This window comes from Myotis nattereri (assembly GCF_964212035.1).
Source record: "Myotis nattereri genome assembly, chromosome: 6".
In the NCBI taxonomy this organism is placed as follows: domain Eukaryota; kingdom Metazoa; phylum Chordata; class Mammalia; order Chiroptera; family Vespertilionidae; genus Myotis; species Myotis nattereri.
Window position 1 is genome coordinate 13,807,310 of NC_138081.1, and position 11,997 is coordinate 13,819,306.

The 11,997-nt window shown below is 50.3% G+C and overlaps 1 protein-coding gene and 1 pseudogene across 2 annotated transcripts; one reads left to right on the forward strand and one right to left on the reverse strand.

Moving 5' to 3' along the window:
- The first annotated feature begins 1,837 nt into the window (after positions 1-1,837).
- Positions 1,838-2,234, forward strand: LOC308521793 (histone H3.3A-like; annotated as a pseudogene). Its single transcript has one exon. The product of its transcript is annotated as a histone H3.3A-like (transcript).
- Positions 2,235-2,666: 432 nt separating this feature from the next.
- Positions 2,667-10,073, reverse strand: LOC308521794 (triggering receptor expressed on myeloid cells 1-like). Its single transcript, XM_081094899.1, has 4 exons — positions 10,001-10,073; positions 8,110-8,466; positions 6,499-6,667; positions 2,667-3,370 (listed from the first exon to the last, which is right to left on the reverse strand). Exons 1-4 carry the CDS (start codon positions 10,047-10,049, stop codon positions 3,265-3,267), a joined length of 681 nt encoding a protein of 226 aa, XP_080951025.1. The 5' UTR covers positions 10,050-10,073; the 3' UTR covers positions 2,667-3,264.
- Positions 10,074-11,997: the final 1,924 nt, after the last annotated feature.

Here is an 11,997-nt window from a genome sequence, read left to right on the forward strand (position 1 = left end):
CTACCTCTGAGCTGCTCGGCTCCCTTAGGGAGGAAAATAGATGCACCAAGATGAACAGTTGCTGGAAGAAGTGCTTCTCAGAGACAAGAATTCCCTTTGCACATTTTCTGATGGACTCAAAATTGGGGGATGAGAGAGAGTCTCTCTGGGGTCAGTGCCATCCTCCTGGAGGCTTCAGACAGAGCGGCTGCTCTCATGTTGATGCAGAAGTCCTTGTATGAGGGCCCTGTGATCAGGATGGGTGGGGCAGGACTGTACTCAGCACTCAGGTGTCTTTTTTCCCACAGCAGAGGGGACAACCAGGCTGAAGGTAGGAATATGTTTTCCTAACGTAAGCTGGAAGGTGTGTTTGTTCTTGGGGAATCTGATATGAAACTAGAGGCCCAGTGCATGAAATTCATGCACTGGAGGGGGGGTCCCCTCAGCCCGGGCTGTGCCCTCTTGCAGTCCAGGACTGCTCAGGGGATGTTCGCCTGCCGGCTTGGGCCCAATCCTCTGACGGCAGTGAGACATCCCTCTTGCAGTCTGGGGCTCTTGCAGTCCGGGACCCCTTGCTCCTTAACCGCCCGCCTGCAGTGGAGGCGGGAGAGGCTCCTGTCACTTCTGCTGTGCTTGCCAGCCATGAGCCTGGCTTCTGGCTGAGCAGCACTACCCCTGTGGGAGCGCACTGACCACTAGGGGGCAGCTCCTGTGTTGAGCGTCAGCCCCCTGGTGGCCAGTGCACATCATAGAGACTGGTCATTCCTCTGGTCATTCTGCCATTTGGTCGATTTGCATATTAGGGTTTTATTATATAGGATTAGCCTTGGCCATTGCTGAATTGGAGTAGGAGGACCTATCAATTTTTTCCCCACCGATGGGGGACCCTTCCCCCTTTAGAGCCAAAAGAGGTAGGAGATTGGAAAGTCCCGATTTAAATCTGTTGGATTTTGGAAGTCACAGGTGGGCCTGCACACCTGCTGCATGGGTGATCGTGGGAGCTGAAGGGGACTCTCAGGGGCAGGCCCAGAGAGGAAGAGGAAGGCAGAGTGGGGAGTCGGGAGTGCGCACAGGGGAGAGCCTCCGGAAGCCTAATGTTGAGGTCTTGTCATGCCACCATCCCTGCCCTTGTGAGATACACGGGAAAGAGACACGTGGAGGCATCCCAGGAGAGCTCCTGGCTGTTCTCTTCTCTGTGGGCGGAGTCTTCAGGAAAGGGACGCTTTAATTTTTGTTCCTGCCAACAAGCGATGACTTTCTACTCCTGTGGCCTCATTCCAGCCACACTCTGCCCTGCCTTCCCGGGCTTGTTCTGAGGGTCCAGGGACGATGCACACAATAGACACGTGATATTCTCTGTCAGTGACATTCTCTGCCAGTCTCATCCTTCAAAGCCTCTCTCCTCCTCCCAGTACTGTCCCCGGAGGCTGCCTTCTGGTTCGTTGGTTTCTCTTCCCCAAAGGGGAATTCTCCCCGTGGCGTCCTGTGTTCTCCCCATTCCGTGGCTTTCAACACCCTTTCCTGGGAGTGTTGGAAAGGCCGCAGCGGAAGGGAGGAACCCAAGCGTCTGATTCTAGAAGAAAGGAAGGCCCCCGTGGCCGTGGCTGAGAGAGCAGGATGCTTCTGTGGTGCCGCCGTGCCCGGGTCCGGCCCCAGTGCAGTGGTCCAGGGCAAGGACCAAGGCAGATTTAGCAGCTGTGCCCTCTGTACCCCATGACCCCACAGGACAGACAGCAAGTGACAGTGAAAAGCATTGGGCTGTTCGCAGCCACCCTTCGCTCTCTAACGCCTGCGCCGCCTCCAGCTCCCCGAGCTCCAGCCGAAGGAGAAGCGGGGTAAGTAAAGTGGTCTCTCTACCATGGCTCCTACAAAGCAGACTGCCTGCAAATCCACTGGGGGTAAAGCACCCAGGAAGCAACTGGCTACCAAAGGCTCTCGAAACAGTGCGCCCTCTACTGGAGGGGTGAAGCAACATCATCTTTACAGGCCTGGTCATGAAATTAGACATTGTCGGAAGTCCACTGAACTTCTGATTCACAACCTTCCCTCCCAGCGTCTGGTGCGAGAAATGGCTCAGAACTTCAACACAGACCTGCGCTCCAATATGCAGCGATTGGTGCTTTGCAGGAGGCAAGGGAAGCCTGTCTGGGGGGCCTTGTGAAGACCCCGACCTGTGCGCTCTTCATGCCAAACGTGTAACAGTTACGCCCAAAGACGCCGAGCCAGCACGCCGCACACCTGGAGAACGTGCTTAAGATCCACTATGCTGGGAAACATTTCATTCTTTTAAAAGATTTCTCTTCTTCCTGTTATTGGTAGTTCTGAACATTAGAGTTGTTGTTGTTTTTTTACCATGGGGTCAAAAGGTTCCTAAGTATATGATCGCAAGTTAAAAATAGGCGACAGAAACTTGGCAGTATAAATGCGGGGACATAAAGCATGAATGCAAGTCAAATGTTTCAGTGAACAAGTTTCAGCAGTTCACCTTTATAACAATATAAATAAACCTGTTAAATTTTTCTAGGCAATGTCAGCAATTGGATTTTTTTAAAAAAACAAGTCAATTCCTTATTGATGGCAATGAAATGGTGTTTGTAGCATTTTTATCAAACAGTAGATTCCATCCATTCACTATACTTTTCTAACTTAGTTGTCCTACATGAAAGTACATGTTTTGTTTGTTTTTTAAAATATATTTTTATTGATTTTTTACAGAGAGGAAGGGAGAGGGATAGAGAGTTAGAAACATCGATGAGAGAGAAACATTGATTAGCTCCCCCCTGCACAAACACCACTGGGGATGTGCCTCCAACCAAGGTACATGCCCTTGACCGGAATCGAACCTGGGACCTTCACTCCACAGGCCAACTCTCTATCCACTGAGCCAAAACAGCCAAGGTGCAAGTACATGTTTTTAATGTTGTCTGTCTTCTGTGCTATTCCGGTAAGTTTGCTATTAAAATAATTTTAAAAAAGCATTGTACTCCATCTTTATTTAATGCAAACCCCGGGCCTCTCGGGGAATGGAGGCCCAGGGCACGTCAGGGGCTGTATCTTCTCCTCTGATGGGGCAGAGCACACACCCACGGTTGTTAGTGACATGAGGGGAGTCAGCAGGCCCAGCAAGGTGGGGCCTGAGCCTTAGAAATAACCTGTGTCACAGATTCAACTCAGTCCTTGCCCTCCCCACCCCCCCCCCGGCCTCCGCTTTCACATGCTTCTTCTGGCACAACTACCAGATGGACGCGGATGGCGGTCACAGGGCATTCTCCGGGGGTCATGGACTTAGCGGCCAAATGATCTCTGTGTGGCGATCAACAGGAAAGTGAAGACCAGGCTCTTACTGAGGATTCCACACGCCACGATCGTGACGGTGCTGATCACGGAGATCCTGGGAAAGAAAGGAGATTTAACCCTGCTGCTGGCCGTGACACCCCTCCCACTTGAGCTTTACTCCACAAAGGCTCCTCACACGCTGTTTTATCAGCGTGGGGCCTCCCAGCGCCTTTGCCCACACTGGCTGCCTCTGTGCTTCTAGTCTGTCCCATGGCCCAAACCTGCTGACGTAGGTTTAGTAGAGAACACGGGGCCAGGAGAGGCAGCGAGGGGAGAGGCAGGTTGAGCAAGCTCCTCTTCCTCCGCTGGGATGACTAGAGAGAGCGGCCCAGAGCCCGGAAGCCCAGTTTCTGTTCCCAGAATCAGGACCTACTTCTGCAAAACGTCCCTCGCCTCTTTGGCGTCAGTTTCCTCCTCTATCAGCCGAGAAGAATCCAATTCTTATCAAAATCCCATCATGAATTTGTAGAGATTTTTAGCAAAACTGATTCTAAATGTCCTGGGTAAATGTCATTAGACAGCAGGAGAAAGGGATAGAACTGCGTGAGGAACGTGGCCCGTCTGCACTCAGTAGACAGGGGAATAGATCACAGCACCAGAGCCTGCATGACAAGACACGGAGCCACAGGAGGAAAGGTAGCAGGAAACACTGCCATCCGGAGGCAGATCTAAGGTTACCTAAGAATTTAAAATTTAAATTTGACATTTTTAAGTAACTGAAAAGTCACCAGGAAATAGACTCAGGCACAAGTAAGGAATAAAACAAAGCCGTCAGTCTAGAATTGGCATTTGCCTACACAAAACTAACAACCGAATGTACAAACTAGCAAGGTGACCAAGGACATAATGGCTCTAGACCAGGGGTGGGCAAACTTTTTGACTCGAGGGCCACAATGGGTTCTTAAACTGGACCGGAGGGCCGGAACAAAAGCATGGATGGAGTGTTTGTGTGAACTAATATAAATTCAAAGTAAACATCATTACATAAAAGGGTACGGTCTTTTTTTTTTTTTTTTTTTTAAGTTTTATTCATTTCAAACAGGCCGGATCCGGCCCGCGGGCCGTAGTTTGCCCACGGTTGCTTTAGATAATGGGAAACAAACCTGCGGCCTCCTCATCCACCCCCTGCCTGTGAAACTGTCCTGAATCACCAGAAACGACATTGGAAGGTGCCTGGTCAAGTTCAGACACCAGGGGAGCTGGTGGCTGGTGGGGCATGGGGCAGGGGCCAGCCAGCCCAGCCAGTGCCTCCCTGTGGCCTGGGCCTGGGTTGGAGCCCTGCTGCCGAAGGGCCCCAGCTAGGGCGCCTATAACTCCGCCTCCTTCCAGTCTCTGCTGCCAGTGCCCCGCCTTATCCCCCCAACCTTACAACACGTTCCTTATACCGGATCTCCTAGCGGGGGTCACTCTCCCGGGCCAGCACGCAGCCCTTCGGAGAAGAGACTGCACGCAGGGCAGACCTCTGCCGTGCCTGGGAGTCCGTGGGCCGCCCTCACTGGGGGCTGGAAATTCCGGAACAGAAATACTCCAGCTCTCTGGCCCTGGTACAGACAGCTCTAGGTGTGACCTGTGAGTCCCCAGGACCCTCTGCAGGACTGAGCCAGAGTTCCACCCCTCTCTCCACCCCACCCACCCCTCCCGGTATTCAGCTTGGTTACCACAGCCTTTGCCAGGCTGCCCTCTCCCCGGTCCCACTTCCCTAATGGGTTTATCTGCGGCAGCTTCCTAAATCTTCTGCACAAGACGTTCCCCACAGCCTGCTTCTGGGGAGCCCACCCCCAACAGGGAGACAAGTGGCTTCCTCCGAAGGGCCTCTCCGTCTTCCCCCAGACTCAGCACCGTCACCCGGGAAAACGCTCCCGTCACCCGGGAAAACGCTCCCTGTACTGAACTGCCTTGTTTTCAAACAGCTCGGTGGCTTCGGCTCTCCTGCCTGGACTCTGAGAAACTAGCTTATAATTAATTATAGATAAAGTGAATAGTTAAAAGCGGTGCAGGTGCTGGCTCCAGTAGGAATGTGGGCAAAGGTTATGCACACTCATTAACATACTAGAAATTAAAAGTTGTGGATAAAAATGTTGGCCCTGGCCAGGGTGGCTCAGTTGGTTGGGTATCATCCCATGCACCAAAAGGCTGTGGGTTCAATGCCAGATCAGGGCACATGCCCAGGTTGCGGACTCAGTCCCTCATTGAGGGCCTGTGGGAGGCAGCCTATCAATGTTCCACTCTCACAATCATATTTCTCTTTCTCTCTCCCTCTTCCTTCCTCTCTCTCTCTCTCTCTCTCTCTCTCTCAAAGATCAATGAAAATATTTTTTAAAAATGGTTGACTCTCACTAGATCACTTAGTTTATTTTGCTCCTAAAGATTTAATGAGCACCTACTACGTGCCAGGCGCTTAGGCTGGTGCCACTGAAACAATCCAAGAGGGAAAGGCACTACCAGCACCGAGCTCACCACCCACAGTGACAGGGACATTCCAGTTCGCACCGCTGTGGGCAGGACCGGTTCCGAAACACTAAGTCCCCGGGGCCCGCCGGCAGCCACCGCGCCCGCTGTGCCTTATGGTCACACCGCTCCCCACCTTTGGAGGAGCATTGGGCATACAGAACGGTACAAATGTTCCACTTCTCTCAACTGGAGTTTTGTTTCAATAAATGATTTCAAGAAAAGACATCTGCAAAAGTATGTCCATCTCAGAGTTAAGTCTATAAAGAAAATGGAAACAATCTCCACATCTAAAAACAGGCCAGTGATTACATAAGTTATGGTTTCCCTGTTAATACAAAAGCATACTTTCGTTGAAATTATAATTAGGAAGAATAGGTAGCAACATCAGAGAAGAGTTTTCGCACGGAAAATTAATGAAAACGTGTAGAAATATCACTGTGTTAAAATATGTACAAACAGAAATAAGCATTGGAGTTCAGCGAAGATGCCATTTCCCTCCCTCCTCTGGCTCCCCAGGAAAGCGAGGGTGAACGGGGAGATGCAGCCTCACCAGAGCCTCCTCCTCCCTCCAGCTCCACCTCCCTCCTCCCTGGGAAGTCCGACCAGATGGAAGTGACTCAGATCTCCTGGGCTTCACCTCCCCTTCCCTCACTCCCCACATCCCCTCAGGACAGGAACTGGGAATCAAAGGGCTAGGGGTCCAAGCCAGCCACCCATCCCCCGCGGAGAGACCTGGGCTCCACATTGAGGACATCCATCCCGTGTGTGGGGTTGACTCCGAGGCCGGCAGTCGACATGGGCAGGAGCTGGGTCACAGGACTGGGGTTGGTATGAGTCTTGACCCGGGCCTTGGTGGTAACAGGAGGAAGAGTGGACCTCTGAGCCAAATCCTGGGCAGGATCTGCAAGAAGACACATTGGATGGATGGACGGACGGACGGACGGACGGACGGATGGGTCATAGGGTAAATGGATCTGAGGAGGGAAATGAACTTTGACATTCATGACACAAGGTTTTCTTTTGCTAAGATTTTTTTTTAATGTGTAGGGTCAGCCTGGGTCAGAGACCGGAAAAAAAAGAAGGAAGGGAGGACGAAAGAGAAGGAGGAAGGACTTTTCTGTTCCTGTCATTGGAAATGCACTTGCCTGCTACTCTTCACCAATCCATATGCCCCCACCTTCTTCAAGAATAATCCTTGACTCCTCCAGCTCTCACCATTCCCTCTGCCTTGCACTCACCTATACCTGCGGCCTATTGCTTCACAAGTCATTGTTCATTAATGTATCTCACACGTTACCTGTCTTCCCTGGGCTTAGGCTTCCCCAGGTGCTGGGAACTTGAACCTGTCTCTCTTTCCTCTTCCTTCCTTAATTCATCAGATCAACACCTATTGCAGACCTACTGTGTGCCCCGCACTGCATTAACCAGACTACATTAGTTGCTGGGGATACAGACCTGAGCCAGGCGCAGGCTCCTCCCTCACACTGCTCAGAGATAAATAGGGGAGACAGGTAAGTGAACAGCCACTGCTACTCAGTGAGATAGTGTTGTCCGTGAAAGGGGGTGCAAAGTGAGCCCAGGAGCCTTGCTACCCACAATGGGAGCCATGGACCTCACATCAGCATCATCTCTAAGCAGATCAGAGATACAGAATCTAGGTCCCACCCTAGACCTGTCGAATCCTCTGTATTTGAAATAAGATCCCGGGTGATCTGTGCCCACAAGGAGGTCTAAGAAGCACTGCTTTGTACGCACACAGGAGGGCCACCAAATGCACCTTTAGGAGGGGGAGAGCGGGTCCCAACTACATGAATTCTAAAGAATGAGACAAGCTCTAGCTGGTTTGGCTCAGTGGATAGAGTGTTGGCCTGCGGACTGAAGGGTCCTGGGTTCAATTCCGGTCAAGGGCACATGCCTGGGTTGTGGGCTTGATCCCCAGTAGGGGACATGCAGGAGGCAGCTGATCAGTGATTCTCATCATTGATGTTTCTATCACTCTCTCCCTCTCCCTTTCTCTCTGAAATAAATAAAAATAAAAATATTTTTTAAAAATAAGAGACAAAATTATCCCAAGTCTACCACTCACCTTTCACTGTACCCCTCTTCCTATAAGAGCACCCCAAATTAGACTCTGCAACCCAAGAGGAATCCTATACATAGAAACCCTTTCTCACTGTTGGACCAAATGCCTCACGGGGACCTCAAATGACAGACCTGGAACTTCTGGGAGAAAGACAGGCTGCTGGAAACCCTGGGCCACAGCCCTGCAGGTGCCATCACCACAGCCCCTGCCCCCACCCAGCCTGGCTCTCCCGCTCCACCTCCCAGCCCCAGGCCACTCACCCTTTGTCACCACCAGGCGTATGGGATGGTGCAACAGGACGGGGGCTTTGGGAGGCTGGTAGATCACACACTGATACAGTCCCGAGTCCTCCACTCGCAGGTCGGTCATATGGACATGCAGTATGCCTTCAGTGGGGATGTCTTCTAGGGAGCACCTGTCCACATGGACTTTGGAGCTCAGCCCGGAGACCCTGTCTGTTATGGCCAGTGTCTGGATCTCCCCTCTGTCGCCCAGCCTCTGCCACGCCTTCCGGACGCTGAAGTACTTCATCACATTGAAGGGACAGCTCTCACTCAGGCTCTGGCCCTCCGTCTGAGTATACTTTATCTCCTCTGATCTGGGCGCACCTTGGAGCTCTGTGAGCAGGGAATCAGAGGCAGGCTCTGTAAGTTGTCCTCTCTTTGGGAAGAACGAGAGGAACCGCCTCTTTTTCTTGTTCAACCACCCATTTCTTTCAGACAAGATCCGTATGGCCTCCAGCAAAGAGGCAACTTTCACTGTGAGTAGCTTCTGTTTGATTGTTTGTTTTTTAACTACACCAGCTAGACTGCAGATGGTTCTTGCAAATGGTCTTTTATGAATGACTAGAGGCCCGATGCACGGAATTCGTGCAAAGGCCACTGCCACAGCGGCCGGGGGCTTCTGCCTCCTCTGCCTCGGCCCCCGCCCCCACCACCTGCAGCTTTGTCCGGAAGGAAGGAGGTCTGGAAGGACGTCCGGTCTAATTAGCATATTATGCTTTTATTATTATAGATTGTTTTTGAGAGGAAGAAATACCTGATTAAAGACAGAACATGGGACACGTGCTAAGACCATGCATGACGAGGGCATGATGGGAGGGAAAGATTATAGAGAAAGACAAACAGAGTGAAGAGTGGATGCGTGGACACTCTACTAGCAGAGATGGACTCCTCCCAACAGCTAGAGGAACTTCATCTAAGTCAGGAAAAGAGATCAGTTCGAGAAACTATTGAATAAACAGCGAGGGAACCATCTTGAGGACATGGCGGACATAGGTATCTGACTGGCTGGTATTCCTCTGCGCCTTCCTTGGGTAGCAAAGCACCTCTCTCTCAGGGGACCGATCCTATGTGGCTTTACTCCTGGGGCTGCCCACATGCTCAAGGATGGAACACGACACAGGCTTAGCCAATCAGAGAATCTCATCACCCTGGCCACTCTGATTGGTTTAGGAATGGGCACGTGACTGGAGCTGAGCCAATTAGAATTCTCCCTGAGACTACTGTAACTGTTGAGAAGAATGCTCTTTCTTGCTAAAGTTGACAGGTCAGTGGGATATGGAACTTCAATTGCTATATTTCTACCAGGGGCAGTTTTGCGCCCCCTGGAGACATTGGGCAATGCCTGGAGACATTTTGGTAGGGGCCAGAGATACTGCTAAACATCCTACAATGCACAAAACAGTCCCGTGAACAAAGAATCATCCGATCCAAAGTGTCAATAATACCAAGGTTGAGATCCCTTGGGTTCCACTGACACTAGTTTCAATCAGCAGTCCCAGCCCAAGTGTGAATGGGTGCCTGGTGACTCTGTTCCCTGGACACAGAAGCTACTAGGAGCTTTTAGTTAACCCCAAGCCTTCGCCATAGGGCATGGCAAGTACACAACCCTCTTCTCCCAGTTCTCCTTTTGAAAAACATGAAATGCACTGGTTCATGAAAGCCAAACTCCACCTGCCCACCTGGATTATCACCCCTGATTCTGCTAAATTTGTGTAGCCAAAGCCAGCCTGACATGACTACTGGTCAGCTCTAACTTGGGCGGTCATAGCTCCTGGAGACTTAAAAGAAAAGGGAAACCTTTCTCATGCTGGGATCTCCCGGGCTCCTGGCAGAGGCCTCACCTGCTCCCTCCTCTTCCTCGCCTTACCTAAGATGAAGGACGTCCACAGCAGCCCCCAGAGCCTGGCCTTCCTCATCCTTCATGGGCACCAACTCCAACTGCCAGCGTGGCTCCTGGGACAGCTATAAGGTGACAGTCTGACCTAATGGCTCTCGAAAGTTGCACAACAGGATATGATGCTGCTGCTGGGAGGTTCTGCATCTGTTGTTTCCATCACTGGTTGCCTCGGCTCCAGACGTCAGAGACAACGCAAGAGTCCAGAACCAGGGCTCCAGTCTTAACTGAGCTTATCCAAACCCCAGCTTCCTGTTCTCTGGGGATAATGACAATGACCTTTTCAACTATCTCATGAAATTGTCATGAGAATAATATTTTTGTGTGAACAAAAATGAGGTGTGAACGTTATCAGTGGATGAGAGAGCCACCTTGCTCTCTAAGGCCCACTCTCCATCCCATCCAGTCCTCAGAAGTGAGAGGGCCAGGCACACCGCGGACGAGTTGAGTCTCGATACCATATTGCTAGGGGCTGTCTGAGGACTAAATTAGGTCCATGGGGAAAGTGCGCAGTGAGGTACCTCACACACAGTGTGTCTACATCCTGTCCCTATTCACCCCACCCTGTTTCCCGTGGCTTTTTTTTTTAATTGATTTCAGAGAGGAAGGGAGAGGGAGTGTGAGAGATAGAAACATCAATGATGAGAGAGAATCATTGATCGGCTGCCTCCTGCACGCCCCCTACTGGGGATAGAGCCCACAACCCAGGCATATGCCCTTGACCTGAATCGAACCTGTGATCCTTCAGTCCGCAGGCCGACACTCTATCCACTGAGCCACGCTGACTAGGACCCTTGGCTTTTTCTGATATGCCCTCTTCATCACTAGACTGGCCCACACCTGGCACTTGCCCTCAGCATTCTGTACTAGACATGGCCATGGTATAGGAAACCCAGACACACGTTGAGAGGATATAGCCACCATCAAATAAGAATAGACTTAGGCCCTGACCGGTTTGGCTCAGTGGTTCGATTCCGGTCAAGGGCATGTACCTTGGTTGCGGGCACACACCCAGTGGGAGGTGTGCAGGAGGCAGCTGATCAATGCTTCTCTCTCATCGATGTTTCTAACTCTCTATCCCTCTCCCTTCCTCTCTGTAAAAAATCAATAAAATATATATTTTTTTAAAAAAAGAATAGACTTAGATTTCAAAGGGAAGAAAGAAAGAAAACAGGGTGCTATGTCATTACAGTGATGAAAAAAGGGGGGAAACTCGGTAGGTTCCATTCTAGAAGCAATAGATGACAGCTTTGGTGGTGTGAAAACTCTAATGAGTAGAGAGAAGATTCACATCAGAAATGCTCCCAAAAGCCTCTGGGACAGCTTCAGGCGTACCAACATCAGAATTATAGGGGTGCCAGAAGATGAGAGAGAGCAAGATATTGAAAACCTATTTGAAGAAATAATGACAGAAAACTTCCCTCACCTGGTGAAAGAAATGGACTTACAGGTCCAAGAAGCGCGGAGAACCCCAAACAAAAGGAATCCAAAGAGGACCACACCAAGACACATCATAATTAAAATGCCAAGAGCAAAAGATAAAGAGAGAATCTTAAAAACAGCAAGAGAAAGAAACTCAGTTACCTACAAGGGAATACCCATACGACTGTCAGCTGATTTCTCAACAGAAACTTTGCAGGCCAGAAGGGAGTGGCAAGAAATATTCAAAGTGATGAATAGCAAGAACCTACAACCAAGATTACTTTATCCAGCAAAGCTATCATTCAGAATTGAAGGTCAGATAAAGAGCTTCACAGATAAGGAAAAGCTAAAGGAGTTCATCACCACCAAATCAGGATTATATGAAATGCTGAAAGGTATCCTTTAAGAAGAGGAAGAGGAAGAAAAAGGTAAAGATACAAATTATGAACAACAAATATGCATCTATCAACAAGTGAATCTAAGAATCAAGTGAATAAATAATCCGATGAACAGAATGAACTGGTGATTATAATAGAATGAGGGACATA

Excerpts from the sequence above, each read along its gene's own strand:
- LOC308521794 (XM_081094899.1), bottom strand. The coding sequence starts at position 10,049 with ATGAGGAAGGCCAGGCTCTGGGGGCTGCTGTGGACGTCCTTCATCTTA. Across the intron at positions 6,668-8,109 it reads ACGCCTGGTGGTGACAAAGG|ATCCTGCCCAGGATTTGGCT; the intron begins GTGAGTGGCCTG and ends GTCTTCTTGCAG. Across the intron at positions 3,371-6,498 it reads GTCCTCAATGTGGAGCCCAG|GATCTCCGTGATCAGCACCG; the intron begins GTCTCTCCGCGG and ends TTTCTTTCCCAG.